Source organism: Macrotis lagotis, chromosome 4, assembly GCF_037893015.1.
Source record: "Macrotis lagotis isolate mMagLag1 chromosome 4, bilby.v1.9.chrom.fasta, whole genome shotgun sequence".
Classification (NCBI taxonomy): domain Eukaryota; kingdom Metazoa; phylum Chordata; class Mammalia; order Peramelemorphia; family Peramelidae; genus Macrotis; species Macrotis lagotis.
In genome coordinates this window covers 8450879-8465388 of record NC_133661.1, presented here as the reverse complement: position 1 = coordinate 8465388, position 14510 = coordinate 8450879, and the positions used below count along the sequence as shown (strand labels likewise).

The 14510-nt window shown below is 44.5% G+C and overlaps 1 protein-coding gene across 4 annotated transcripts in view; it reads left to right on the top strand.

Moving 5' to 3' along the window:
- The window catches only part of DOCK1 (dedicator of cytokinesis 1), a 519930-nt gene that overhangs the window by 55104 nt on the left and 450316 nt on the right, over nt 1-14510 (top strand). For all 4 annotated transcript variants that reach the window (XM_074232174.1, XM_074232173.1, XM_074232175.1 and 1 more), the window contains exons 4-10: nt 202-257; nt 2206-2302; nt 4078-4226; nt 7938-8073; nt 8782-8939; nt 12279-12360; nt 12769-12904. In XM_074232174.1, the coding sequence (XP_074088275.1) occupies nt 202-257; nt 2206-2302; nt 4078-4226; nt 7938-8073; nt 8782-8939; nt 12279-12360; nt 12769-12904 (814 nt within the window). The remainder of the gene's footprint in view (nt 1-201; nt 258-2205; nt 2303-4077; nt 4227-7937; nt 8074-8781; nt 8940-12278; nt 12361-12768; nt 12905-14510) is intronic.

The window sequence follows — 14510 nt, the reverse complement described above, 5'->3', positions numbered from 1 at the left end:
TAAAATGGGATCACAGTGACACTAATGTCACATTAATTGTGAGACTTGAATGAGGTAATGTATGGAAAGTACTGGAAAATTGTCAGCTGTTGTGATCATTATGATGATGTTGACTTCAGGTGCGGTACTGATGCTGAGTTGGCCACCTGATGGGTCAGCTTTATATTTATGTTAACCTGATTTTTTTTCTCTCTTTCCAAGGGCATATTTCCCGCTTCATACATTCACCTTAAAGAAGCGATAGTAGAAGGAAAAGGGTGAGTTCAGCTTTGGCATTTAAAAGTCATTATTAAACATAATTGGGTGAAGGGGAATCTGGCCCTTTTTAGAGAAGGGGGAGGGGCAGCTAGGTGGTATAGTGGGAGGAGCACCAGCCCGGGAGACAGGAAGACCTGAGTTCAAATTCAGCATCAGATACTTAATAATTGCCTAGCTGTGTGACCTTGGGCAAGTCACTTAACCCCATTGCCTTGGGGAAAAAAACAAAAGAGAAGGAGGAGAATGAAGGAAGGTCACTCATGCTCATGTTTGGGTCATGACATGAATTGGACCTTCTCCCCATTTTTGGCCCCCCTGCTCAGGTTGGGGGACCCTCCCCCCTTGCGGGGTGGCCCACACCATCGGGGCCTCCCAGCTTTTCTGTCAGATTCCTATGTCCTGAGTCCCTATGCTGAACCATTTCCACCCATCTACTGCCCCAGCCCTGCTCAGGGTGAAACCACACTTGGGACACAGCCCAGTAGATGAAATCTGCATTGCGTCCACTTCGGTGGATGCTTCTAGAGGTCAGAGAGCCCATGGCTCAGCCATCAAAAGGAGATTTGTAAAGCAGGAAGCCATTAGCCAGGTGTGTCTTCGTCATCTTGGAAGAGGCAACATTAAACTGTTTTCCCTTTTTATCTCAGCTACACCTTCACACTCAGTTAAATATGTAAATTATAAAATTACTAATCATATGATTACTGCATAATGACATTTCTTTGGCTGATTACAAAATTGCCTTTCCAAACCTGGCACTCAGAGCGTCCAGGATGGTCTAGCTGGGGTGTCCTGGTTCCTGATGCATAATTAGAAAGGAGATAATTTAGAGGCATAAAGTGGTGATGACCTCTGAGGGGACCTTTTTTTAGGCAGGGAAAATGCTTTGTAGGCAAAGTTTCCAAGGAAGGAAGAATCCAAAAGAAAATATACCTCCTGAAACTTTCTTAGAATCAGGATGTTGATTGAATAAAGTTGAGTGAGCTTCAGCCTCAGCTTGTTCCAAAAGATTCCTGTTCATCATCATCAGATAGGGATTTATTGAAGCTAATTGTATGTGACTCTTAATAATGAATGTGATGGAGTGGTCACTGCTCTATGAGCATTGGTGCGCCAATGTGGACGTGTGTACGTGGGATGCAGACAGTCTCCAACTGGCCACTTATCCTTATGCACTCTCTGGTCACAGAACTGTCTGGTCTTTGGTTGTCATGACCTGATGCCATTGCTATCTCTACCTAGTGATATCCTTGATGCCGCCTCTACCCACTGACCTTCAATGTCTGGTGCCTCCCCATTCTCTTTCTTGAGTTCTAGAGCTTTAGAGTCTTTAGGGCCCCTCCAGGCCAGTGCCCTCATTTTATATATATCTATATATCTATATATCTATATCTATCTATCTATATCTATCTATCTATCTATCTATCTATCTATCTATCTATCTATCTATCTATCTATATATGTATATAAGGAAACTGAGCCCTGGATGTCAAGAGACTTTTTTAAGGTGACCCAAGCCAGGATTTGGATCCTGGAAGGAACCCTGACATCATGTCTTGCATTTTTCCCATGACATTGCCTACCCTGCCCCCTGGATCCCCACTGCCCTGCAGATAACCAGGCAGCCCTCTTCAGGCCAAGCCTCTTCTTCTTCTCCCTACCTTCCTCTTCCCATTCCATGATTACCCTCCTGCACTCCCCAGTGGAGATCTTTCCCTTTCACAGTGGTACTGTGTTTTTGTACCACATCTTTCATCCTTGTATGATGTGATGACTGATGTAGGATGCAGTAACAACAGCTAGTAGCTAAGATTTGCATGTTGGCTTTCCATTTGCTTTATTATCAGATACCATGGCCTGGACTGGGGATGGCCAAGACGCAAGTTATAGATGTTCTGATAGCCAAAAGATGTTTGCTTATCCTAACATATATTGTTAATTTTTCAGCCAACATGAAACAGTCATCCCTAGTGAACTTCCATTGATCCAGGAAGTGACTACCACCCTGAGGGAATGGTCGATAATATGGCGGCAGCTCTATGTTGTAAGTCAGATTTTTCTGATAACTCCATGTATTGTTTGCCACATTTTTCTCTAAGGAATGCCTAGAACTCAACTCATAGGAAAGGACTATTATGCTCAGAAAGGACTGTACCTTCCTACCATAGGACAGGATGGCTCCTAATTTGTTGGACCTTTTTTTATCCACCTGGAGTTGACTTTTGGTGACCAGTCAAGTGATTCCCAGCATAATGTCCTATTCACATCACTTGTCCCTGGTATTGGAGAGGTATGTGGGATATATTTGCACCAAACATGACGAAGGTATTTCTTAAATGCCTGCCTTCAGGGAGCTCCCATTCCAACCAGAAGAGAGCACACATAGCATCTTGGTGACCAGTCAAGGATGAAGCTACAGGCTGGGTGAGGGGAGCCAAAGGATGGTCGGTGGCCATGACCCCCATATAAGCTTCCCCCTTCTTGAAAACCAGTGGTTGTGCTGATTGTAGTTTCTGTCCTAGAGCAGGAGGTGGGAAGAAGATGTGTAAAATAGTTTGTAGCTGGGTGAAGATTGATTGGGGGCCTTAGAGTAGGGAGCCTTCCGCCTTGAACTCTCTGGACACTTTGAAAGGACCCGTTCTAGTTTCATGGATACCATTCCATGTGTATATAAGAATAGGGCAGGAATGGGGAGATTTTATAATTGATGGTGGGACATAACTCATGTGTGTGTGTGTGTGTTCAGTGTAAGTCAACAAGTTTATGATCACTCTGTTTATACCTTTTATGTTATCTATTTGCTGATAGATGCCTTCATGTCTCTAGAGGAGAAGCTAAGTCCTCCCCCTCAAGGTTTTGCTGTGGTCATCTTGCAGGCCCATGAGGGTCTGTTGGTCACATGGTTGATTTGTGTCTCCTGCTCAGAACTATTCAGAGCACCCCATGAATAGTGTTGAGGTGGGAAACTTGAGCTTCTAGAAGACTGGGAAAGAGTTGAGGCAGTAAAGAAATTCCATGCCTGCTGGGGTTTCTTAGACAAGCCAGCAATTTGGAGGCTTGAGTTTGGTTTCTTGTATCAAAATAAGGGAAAAGGCATTTGTCAATGTGGTGTGATGGAGGCCTGAGAGATGTGATGGCTGCAAGAAAGATGGAGATCCTCAGCCAGAGGCCCCCCCAGGATCCTCCAGCCTAATGCTCTGTGTACCTGAGCAAGAAAAAAATGATTTATTATCCAGCCTGGCTTGCAGACTCCTAGTTAGGGGCTCCCACCCAGGCCCTTTCTGGATCCCTCAATTTGTGGGGAAACGCTTCTTGATATCAAATCAAATGGCTGTATCTTGGGGGGTAGAGCTTGTTTGTCTTCTGGCTTTGTATCCCCACCCTGTGGCACAGTGACCTCTGTGGAATAACCACTTGGTTACTCCTGATTGAATTAAATTGAATCACCCTCATTCACCTTCATAAAATTCACCCATAAAAACCTTGCAGTGTCTCCTTGAGGGAGGAGCACAGAGATGTAGACGGTCTACTTCACAGCCTAATCCTTGTCTTTTTGGTACATCCCATGGGGTGTTCCATGTGTATTTGAGACAGGACCTTGAGTCTCCAATTCTATGTTAGTTGTTTTGTTTTTTTTAAAGCATCATCCAGGCACCAAATGAATTGAATTCTTGGCCACTTTTTGCTTAAAATGGTAGAAAGTTGTTTTCCATATTATAGTTCACTGCAGTGTTGATTGCTATCTATTGGTGTTCTTTTCTTAAAGTTTAAGTTGAAAAACTTACTCTCTATTCCCTGTGCTTCCTTCTCACCCAACAGCAAGATAACAGGGAAATGTTCCGGAGTGTCCGACACATGATCTATGATCTCATCGAATGGCGATCCCAGATTCTTTCAGGAACTCTACCCCAGGATGAACTCAAGGAGCTAAAAAAGAAGGTCACTGCGAAGATTGATTACGGAAACAGGTTTGTTGGGGCTGTGCAGGCTTTACTTGTGGGTAAACTGATGCCATCCTAGCCAAAGATTTGAGCAGACAGACCCAATTTTGTATTAGAGGTCAAAAATCCCAGATGTGTAAATGGGGATTCAGGGTTGGAAACTTAGGAGACAGATACAAGGAAGTATTGATGTTTAGTCAGAAAGTTGTAGATAAGGGCCTTCATCCTATACAGAACATTTTTCTCTTCCGCCTTCTTCCTTGTTTATCTTGTTTCATCTTGGACACTTTCCAATGATTCCCTAAGTAGAGTCTTGAGTTGTGGTGAAGGAATGAAATGGAGTGAAGCTAGACAACATATTGTCTCTCTCTGAAGAGGAAGGCCCCGTTCTCCCCCAGGAGACCACCGCTTCTCACGGATGGGTCACCACCAGTTGTCTAAAGTCACAGGATCAGAATTCTGAACTTCTTCATTGTTACTTGCTTTTGCCTATATGTTGATAATTACATTTTCAAGTATCAATTATTCTTAATCTTACTGGAAAACAGCCATTGGGAGAAGCAGGATGTGGAGGGCAAGGTGCTGAAGTTGGAGTTGGGGGACCTTGGTTCCAGTCAGGGTTCTGATGTTCCCACTGCTATAGGCAAGTCACAGAGCCTTGGGCCTCAGTTTCCCTATCTGTAAAAATGACACTTAGATGGTGCCTCTTTGGACTTTAGGGATGAGTCAACAGAATGATATAGTGGCCATAAAAGTTAATGCCACTTTGGGCTCTGCTAACAGAGACAACATTTCCATTAAAAGAGAGGTGATCAATCAACAGGACTCTCCCCTCATTGGAGCCCATCTGGAGTATTCTGTTTAGTTGTCACTACTGTGAATTTAAAAGGAAAATGATGAGATGGAGAGCATCCCCAGGAGGATGACCATGATGGTGGAAGGCCATGAGACTTAATTCATAGGAGGACAGGTTCAAGCCCAGGGGACAGGGAAGATGTGAGACCCATCTTCAGGTGAACACAAAGACTGTCACATGTCTATGGGAGTTAGATGAGATAGCATCAAGGTCCCCTCCAAACTTCAAATTCTGGATTCTCTAATCATTGATCCACATGAATTTCTTCATTTGAAAGTGGCTCGTTTCCATCCCCAAATCTCCTATTTATTGGTCCCAGACAGATTGATTGGAAATCTGGAGTCCAGCCACTCCAGGTTGTAAGCTGTCCATCAGCTCAAGAGAAAACCACAGCAAACTACTCTAGACTCTTGTGGTGACTCTGGTGCCATTTGGAAGCTTCTTGGCTACATCTGAGAAGTTGTTCATGTGAACTTGTGGGAAAAACCACCCTGCCCTTGGCCAGATTATCTGGCATGGATGGCTTGGAACGTGCACTTCTAGAACACTTGCATAACTTGGCTGAGGCCAGTGACTCCAGTGTCTTAGGTTTGGCCTAACCCTTTATTGATGGAAGGTAGGGAAGGTTCATAGAAGTGGCTGTGGGGTCAGCAGTACAGTGCCGACCCATGGGATGGCAGGTGGCAGCTCTTCTGGGAGTGCCCCAGAAGTTGGGCAGTCTGTTTTCTGAAGTTAGCCTTGAGGAAAGTCAGAGAATGTGGCTGTGGCTCCAGGATGGTGACGAAGTTTTCTGGGTACTTTACGTGTTCTCATTTGAGCCCATGAAATTGGGACGGTTGCTTCAATAATCTTTATTTTACTGCTCAACAACTGATGTTTAGGGAGATGAAGTCATTTTTCTCCAGTAACTTTGTCTTTATTTTGGATCAGTTTTGTCTGGGAGGCAGTGAGAACTGACTTGGAAGTCAGGGAGGCCTGGGTTCAATGGCTCCAGGAGTCTCTCTCAGACTAGGCCTTTCAGGGGAGGTGCTGCATGTTCATGGTGGGCTAGATCTCTCCAGTTGCCAGGTATTCCTGTTCTTATTAGGACCTGATCCAACCATCCAGAACTGTTCGGTGCATCATTATGCACATGTGTCTCCTGATAGACCGTAAGGCAGGGGCTGTTTAATCCTTCTTGCCTGTATTTCCATCCCTGAGCCCTGTCACTCATCCAGAAGGTGCTTCATAAATGCTCCCCTGATTGTTGGATTGCCCTGCTAGAAACATCAACCATATTTTGGGGGCAGTGTGTGGATAGAGCACAGACCCTAAAGTCAGGAGGACAGAATTCAAATCTGGCCTCAGACACTTAATGTTTACTTAACTGTATGACCTTGGGCAAGTCACTTAACTCTGTTACCTTGCAAAAATAGTAGCAAAAACATAAACCCTGGATCCTAGAACAGACATGTATTAGAACAGAAAAAGAAAAAGACCAACCTTGACCCCCCTCCCCCCGCAGCCCCTTGTCCCCCAAACTAAAGCTTGACTGGGGGGTGGGGCAGGATTGGACCTGTGGCGCTGCATTGTGACTTGCAGGTCAGAGCACTGCCCAGCAGATGTGCTGCGGATTTAATGCAGACTTTTTTGGCTGGGAAGATTTGTTCAGGAGGAAGCTTGCCCTCCAGGTGATACCCGGGCGGGTCCCTTCTTCACAAGCAGGGGCATGTTTCCAGCCATTATGAAAAGATAACATGAATTCCAGTAATTGCTATTTAAATACTAATATGTGTTAAACATGTTTCAAGACTTTTCTGTGGATCAGACCTATAAATTCTTTGTGAAAGGAAGTCTCCTGACAGATGAATTTTTTGAGACTGAAACTTAAAAATAAAATCCCAAAACATGAACCCCAAACCACCAAGAACCACCAAAACCCCAAACCAGTCTTATCATTGTATCCTTATTTTCAATCTCTATTTCAAATTGCACTCTTTTCCCCCCCTTATGTTTCTGAGATAGTGCATGGAAGATACTCTGCAATGTTTAATATAGTTAAAGCCCAATGACAAAAGCCAATTTCTATTGTGTTATTGATTGTAGGATCAAAAGTTACCCAATTTGGAATCTTAAGAATTTCTGATTTATCTGCTCCCTTAGATTTTATTTAAAAAATTTTTTTTTTTGTGTTTTGCAAACCAGTGGGGTTAAGTATCTGGGGCTGGATTTGAACTCAGGTCCTCCTGACTCCAGGGCCTGCCTCCACTGTACCACTAACTGCTCCCTATTTGGATATTCTTGCTTGGAACAGTGATTTTGTCAGCATAGGCACCTGCTGGTGAGGCCCCTTGTCCTCCCGAAGCAGGCTGAAGGCTTCCCAAGAGGACTCCCACTAAGGGAGGCCGGGTTTTGTGATGGGATTCTCAGGCCTGCCTACCCTCTTAAATGGGCAGTGTCTGAACATCTCTGCCATCTGTGAATCTAGGCTCTAACCCGAGGAGGCAGTTTTGGGGTCAGCTCCCCAGGTTGACTCCTTTCTCCTGAGCATTTTGAAGCATATTTCTAACTGCTTCCCTCTTCTGAGGGTGCCCCTGGTTTTGAGTTGAGGCCTTGTGCTGCTGCACTTTGCAGCTCCCCGGAAGCCAGTGGAGCTGGCTGTTGGGTGCAGCCCCAGCTGGCTCCTCGTCTTTGTAATGACTTCATATAGAGTTGGTGGAAGGCAAATGTTTGTGGAAGGGATCCCGATGTTTAGGCTGGATTTTTTTCTAAAGATTGGAATATGGTTTGAGTTAATGAAAAACGGTTCAAAGAAATGAGTTGTGGGTCTGCAGACCCAGGCTGTGTGTCTCCGGGCAGCTCCAGACAGGGCCACCGGGATCAGTGATGTCTTCTTGCCACAGAGTCCTGGATTTGGACCTGGTTGTCCGGGATGAGGATGGGAACATCTTGGACCCAGAACAGACCAGCACCATAAGCCTCTTTCGAGCTCATGAAGTCGCCTCTAAGCAAGTTGAAGAAAGACTGCGGGAAGAAAAGGTGAGTCACCTCTGAGGTAGGTAACTTGAGGTAGCTTCTCCCATGATGGTTTGTGTACCATTGGGCAAGTGGCTTCTGTGGGTGGAGAAATGGCAGTCAGGGCAGAGTGACAGGCCTTGCCCAGGGGCTCATGAGATGGAGAGAAACGGGGAGGGCAGCTGGGGCCTCCCCTTGGACCAGTTGGGTAGTGTACAGGGAGTGAAGGGCATGACCCTCGTTGAGTTGCCCAGCCTTTCCGTGTCCCAGAGAGGCCACTAACCTCAGACACCTTCAGAGTTGTGGAGGGGTGGTCCCTGGTCTCAGTGGAGGGACTGGTCACTCTGGGAAGTCCTTCCCGTTGGGCCAACTCCTCCCCTCTGGTGGTAGCCCCAGAGCTTTATATCCTTTGCTCTGTCTGGCACAGCGCCTTCTCTTGGATCAAAGACCTAGAGTTAGAAGAGGAACGTGGAAGAAGTGGAGACCTGAGGCATTGGCTTGCCCAGCTTCACAGAGCTGGGCTGTGAGGCAGGCTTTGAACTTGAGGCCCAGAGTTCCCCGTGCCCCCCACCTTGGGACCTTGTGGGGAACAGACTTTTGATAACCATCAGTTGAGGGACTGAAGGATTTGTGTTGTCAATATTTGTCCTGTTGGTTACTGGGACTGGTTCTGTCCTGCTCTCTCGGGCACCTTGTTCACCTCATTCTCTCCTCATCTCTCTTCCATTGCAGTCCCAAAGGCAGAACATCGACATCAACAGACAAGCCAAGTTCGCTGCCACGCCCTCGTTTGCTCTCTTGGTCAATTTGAAGAACGTCGTTTGTAAGATTGGAGAGGATGCAGAGGTGCTCATGTCTCTCTATGACCCCATGGAGTCCAAGTTCATCAGGTAGGTGGCGCCCCTGGCTGCCCTCCTGGCTGTGTGTGGCATCTTGGGCTATGGCAAGCCCCCTAGACCGTGCAGCAGAAACAAGGCTAGAGAGCTATATTACAGTGCCCCTAGAACTTTGACAGTCTGTGCATTCTCCCTGACCAAGGCCCCACCTAGAAGTCTGGAGCATCCCACCTGGGAGGGAGGTCATCTGGGGGTGGGGCCTCACAGCCCAGCTTGGGAGGGGCTTGGTGATTGAGAGGGTAGCACATGGCCCTGGGCATCAGGAGAGAACTAGACTGACATTCTGCCTCTGATCATGCCCAGCTGGGTGACCAGCAGCCAATTCTGAGGCTTCTCTTGCTTCTGTCAGGGAAAGGTGCTAGAGCACCCAGGCTTTTTGGCTTAGAGCTCCAAAGGACCAGTCGGCTGTCCAGCTGGCATGTATCTGAGGCAGAGTTTGGGTCATATTCCCTGACCCAAGGACCCTAGATGCTAGCTTTTCAAAAAATTCTTTTTAAAATTTTTAAACCTTCAAAACACAGATTGTAGGTCTGCTTGAGATCCAACAGACTTAAAACACCATCTCCAAACTTGTTCTTACCTCATTTTTGCCATCTTCTTTTCCTTGGAATTTGGCTAGCGAGGGCCTCATAATGGGTTGCTATCCCACAGTTAACTGTTTTTTTGCACTTGGTTTTTGCCCAGCTTGCCCTGTAGGAGAAAACAATGGCTTTTTGCAAAAGAAATGAAAAGTGTTGAAGGCAGGATCCCCTTTGACTCCTTGAGGAACTCTTTGGGACCCCTCCAAGAATGAACACTCTGATGGGAATCATTGCCTTTAGGACTGCCAGGCCAGGGCATGGTTTACTGTCTTGCCCCTGGCAGCCATATTTATAAGTTTAGTTTGCATGACAAGTGGTGCAGTGGGTAGAGTGTCAGCTCTGGAATCAGAGGACCTGAATTCGAATCTGTCTTTAGACACTTGGCACCTCTTAGCTGTGTGACCTTGGACCAAGTCACTTAACTCCAATTACCTCACATCCAGGATCATCTCCAGGTGTCCCGATTCCTATCTGGCCAATGAACCAAGATGGCTCTGGAGGAGAAAGTGAGACTGGTGACCTAGCACAGTCCCCTTTGACTCAAATCCACTTCATGTGCTTGTCATGGTATCATCTCCTTGATATCATGATCTTATTTGAGAATGAAGGATAAACAACAGTTAGTGGATATGGGCTCATGCTTGACCTTTTGAAAACATGGCACATTCAGAAATCCATATTGTTTTGTAGTCTTCATTTAACCCTCAATGACATGCAAAAAACCAATTTTTTAACTTTTTTTTTTGGCAAGGCAGTGAGGTTAAATGACTTGCCCAAGGTCACACAGCTAGGTTATTATTAGGTGTCTGAAGCTGGATTTGAACTCTGGTCCTCCTAATTCCAGGGCAGTACTCTTTACACTGTGCCACCTTATTGTCCCTTAACATTTATTTTTAAAAATTTTGAATTCCAGATTCTCTCCTCTTTACCTTCCTCATTCTCTGAGAAGCCTAGCAATTTGATATTGCTTGTACTTTTGCAGTCATGCGGAACATATTTCCTTGTCAGTCACGTTGTGAAAGAAAAGAGACCAAAACAAATCAAGTCAAAAAAGTATACTTGGATTTGAACTTAGACCCCTTCAGTTCTTTGTTTAGACATGGAAAGCATTTTTCATCAGAAGGGTCATGCTCTCCCCCCCAAATCCCCCATCTTCTCCATCCACTGTGAAACTATTTCATGTGAGATGATTGACCCCATTTTCCTCTCCTTTCCCCTTCTCCCAATGCATTCTTCTTTCTCATGCTTTCATTTTATTTTTTAAGATACCATCCCTTAATATTGAACTCACACCTGTGTCCTCCATATGCACTCCTAACAGCCCTAATAATAGTTCCTTAGGACTAACAAGTTATCACTTTCCCATGTAGAAATATAAAGGGTTTGACCTTGATGAATCCCTTATGGTTTCCCTTAACCATTTAACTTTTATGAAGTCTCTTGAATCTTGTATTTAAAAGTCAGATATTCTATTTAGCTCTGGTCTCTTCATCAGGAATGCTTGCAAGTCCTCTGTTTCATTCAGTGTTATTTTTTTTCTGGGCAGGTAATTCTTTGTTATAATCCTAGCTTTTTTGATCTGGAGTACCGCACTCCAAGTCCTGTCCTTTAATGGAGAAGCTGCTGAATCTTTTGTTGTGCAGATTGTGACTCTGCAATGTTTGAATCCCTCTTTTCTCCATGCTTGCAACTTTTTTCCTTGATCTGGGAGCTCTGGAATCTGAGTATAGTATTTCTGGCAATTTTCATTTTGGGATCTCTTTCAGAAGGGAATTAGTAGTTTCTTTCAAATTCTATTTTACTTTTTGCTTCTAAAGCATCAGGGAAGTTTTCCCTGACAATTTCTTAAAAGAAAATGTCTCGGCTCTCTATTTTTTGTCATGGCTTTCCTAAATTATTTTTCCTTCATATGTTTTTCAGGTTCATTTTTTTCCCCAATGAGAAATTTTTTCCAATTTTTTCATTTTTAAAAATTTTGTTTTGTTTTTTCATGTCTCATGAAGTCGTTGGTTTCCATTTGCTCAATTGTAATTTTTTAAAGAATTATTTTCTTATTTGAGTTTTATATCTTCTTTCCCATTTGGCCCATTCTGCTTTTTAAGGAAGTTTTCTCTCTAGTGAATTTTTGTCTATCTTTTCCCATTTGACCTATTCTGTTTTTTTTTTAAATGTGTACTTTTCTTTAGAGTAGGTTTTATCTTTTTTGGTGTGTCTTTGAGATTCTTTTTATCATTTGACCTTTTTGTTTCTTAACAATTACAATAATTTATTTTCTTTACCTTTTTTGTTCCTCTTTTACTAAATTATTGATCCTTTTTTTCATGGATTCGTGCATCACTTGCATTTCTTGTCCCAGTTTTCTCTCTACCTCTCTTATTTGATTTTTAAAAATCCTTTTTGAGCTTCTCCAGTTGTGACTCTTACACTGAACTTTCTTGGCCATTTTTTAAGTTGCCTTGGACTGGAAAATTGTTTTATCTTGTCCTTTTGTGGGTTGTGCCACTTTAGAATTTGTTTTGTGACATTATTTAAAGTTGTTTGGAGGAGAATCTGGGAAAGCTTAGCTGAGTCCTCATTTTTTCCATCTTTATTAAAAACTTTGCCCTTCCTTGTTTTGTGTTCTTTATTGAAAAGGACTGGTGACTTGGTATTTTGACACTGCTTCATTGATATTTGGAAAATTGTGCAACTCAGTATCTGCTGTCAGTGTGCTCAGTGATGGGAGTTAAAGAACTTTTTCTTTTTTTTTTAGTGAAAACTATCTGGTCCGTTGGTCAAGTTCAGGATTACCCAAAGATATAGACAGATTACATAATTTGCGAGCAGTATTCACCGTAAGTATATATATATTTGTGCCTTAGGAATTAATCTTCCATTCTAACCCGAAGAGACCTCCCTGTTCACCCTCTCCTCCCCCAAAATACATCCAGAATTTAGAGTTAGGGGTGTGCAGATCTTGTGCTAATCTTTACATTATCAGTCCTACCATGATGCTCATTCAGAGTTCCAATAAAATCCTTCCTGGCTCAGTGGAGCCAGGCTCCTAACTTGTATCTCCTCTGCCCAGTAGGAACAAATTATTCTTCCCCTGATACTTTTGTGTGATCCTTGTGTGAATAACTTATTCAGATGCTAGAAATAGGGGAAAAGAACAGGGATCCATCTTCTTAACTGACCATTGCAATTGAAGCTCAGTTGAATGATGGTTCTTCAGAATAATTTATGGAAATTCATCTTTCCAGGACCTTGGCAGCAAAGATCTGAAAAGGGAGAAGATTAGCTTTGTCTGCCAAATTGTCAGGGTCGGGCGGATGGAGCTTCGTGACAACCATACCCGCAAGCTCACCTCTGGCTTACGGCGACCTTTTGGTGTTGCAGGTATGATTTTTGTCCTCTTTTCTCTTTTGTTATCTCCCAATTGTCAGAATCCTCTGGAAATAAGGGCTTTGATATTGAATGGAATTTTTGGGTTCTCTGACCTTTCTGAGAAAGGAGGAAATCATTTGAGTCTTTTTGATATGGTTGGGAGTTTATCTCTGGCACTTCAGTGTTCACGATCGGGAACTCTGAAACTTAAATCACCCTTTTGATTTTTCACGTTGATCACATCCATCCTGGGGAAGACACTGACCTACATTTTAATTCTGTGGAAAAGCAGGTTAGTAGTGGGGGGGGGGTGGGGGTGGTTCACGTGGTTGGATGTCGGTGATTAATTGAGTGGTTGAGTATATGGAGGCCACAGAAGGAAGGGTAAATTATTCACTGTAGACAAGGCACCTCACTAAACGTAGTCAAGGAGAAATAGATTGTTTTTATTTGTGGGCAATTTCTATGGTAATGTTTAGAGAAACAGAGCGAGAAAGAGAGAGAGAGAGAGAGAGAGAGAGAGAGGGAGGAGAGAGGTGTGGAGAGGGTTTAACTGGTACAACAGGCTTCCTAGTGAAACTTAGTTCTAGAACTTACTCTGTGTGCACATGTTCGTGTGTGTGTGTGTGTGTATGAATGTGTTTGTGCATGTGTGTCTATATTGTTTGCCAGTGTCTGGTGATGTGTTAGCAGAATTTTCACCAGGGATTGCCCTCGTGAAGTCCCTGCAGTTGGAACTTGGGACCAAATACTTGCATTGGTCCTTAGCCTCTGTTCACAATGGTTGACTCCCCTTGGCCCATGTTAGAAGCCCCAAGGGCAACCTGGCTTCTGATGAGAGGCCGGAGCCTGGTTTTGCATCCTGTCCCCATGTTGCCTGACTGGGTAACCCCAAGCCCTGTGATGGTTGAGCCTAAGCGACTCCATTGGACTTGGATTCTGATTTAATCAATGGCCATTCTTCTGTCTCTTCCATCTTCTCCTTTCTCCCTGGATGCTCCATCCTTTCCAGGTGTCCAGAGTTTTTCCTCTTTCCTGCCAGACTGCCCTTCAGAGTCTTCTGGACAGAAGCATCATTCACCCCACAGGGCTCTTCCTGGGGCTTCTGTGGCCTCTTTCTTGGTGATCTCCTCTACTCAGAAGGGCTCAGCTCTGCCCTTCACCCATAGATGTGCATTCGGTGTCTCTCAGAGTGTCAGCCTTTAGATTCGTCTACCTGGATGGAGGGGCAGCTCAAGCTCAATGTGGCCCAAACAAGCTTGGTGATCTTTGTCTCCAACCTGCCCCGCCTCTGGTCTTCCCTATTACTGTCCATAGATCATCCTTTTGGTCCCCCAGGTATGGAGATGTGGTCCCCACATCCTCTCTCTCTGACACTTCCAAGAACTAGTTTATTAGCCATCTTCAGAACACGTCTTCTCCCTTTCCTCACTTCAGTCACTGAACTTCAGACCTTATCCCATCCTTACTGTCGCCTCCTTGTCTCCTGCCTCCTTGCTCTTCTCTTCGTTCCTCTCCCCGCTCCTCTCCATTATTCACAGCTAGGGCATTCCTATGCCTCCTATGCATTTTTCCTGGTGGCTCCCCTTCTGTGTGATCAGTCTGGCCACTTCCACCC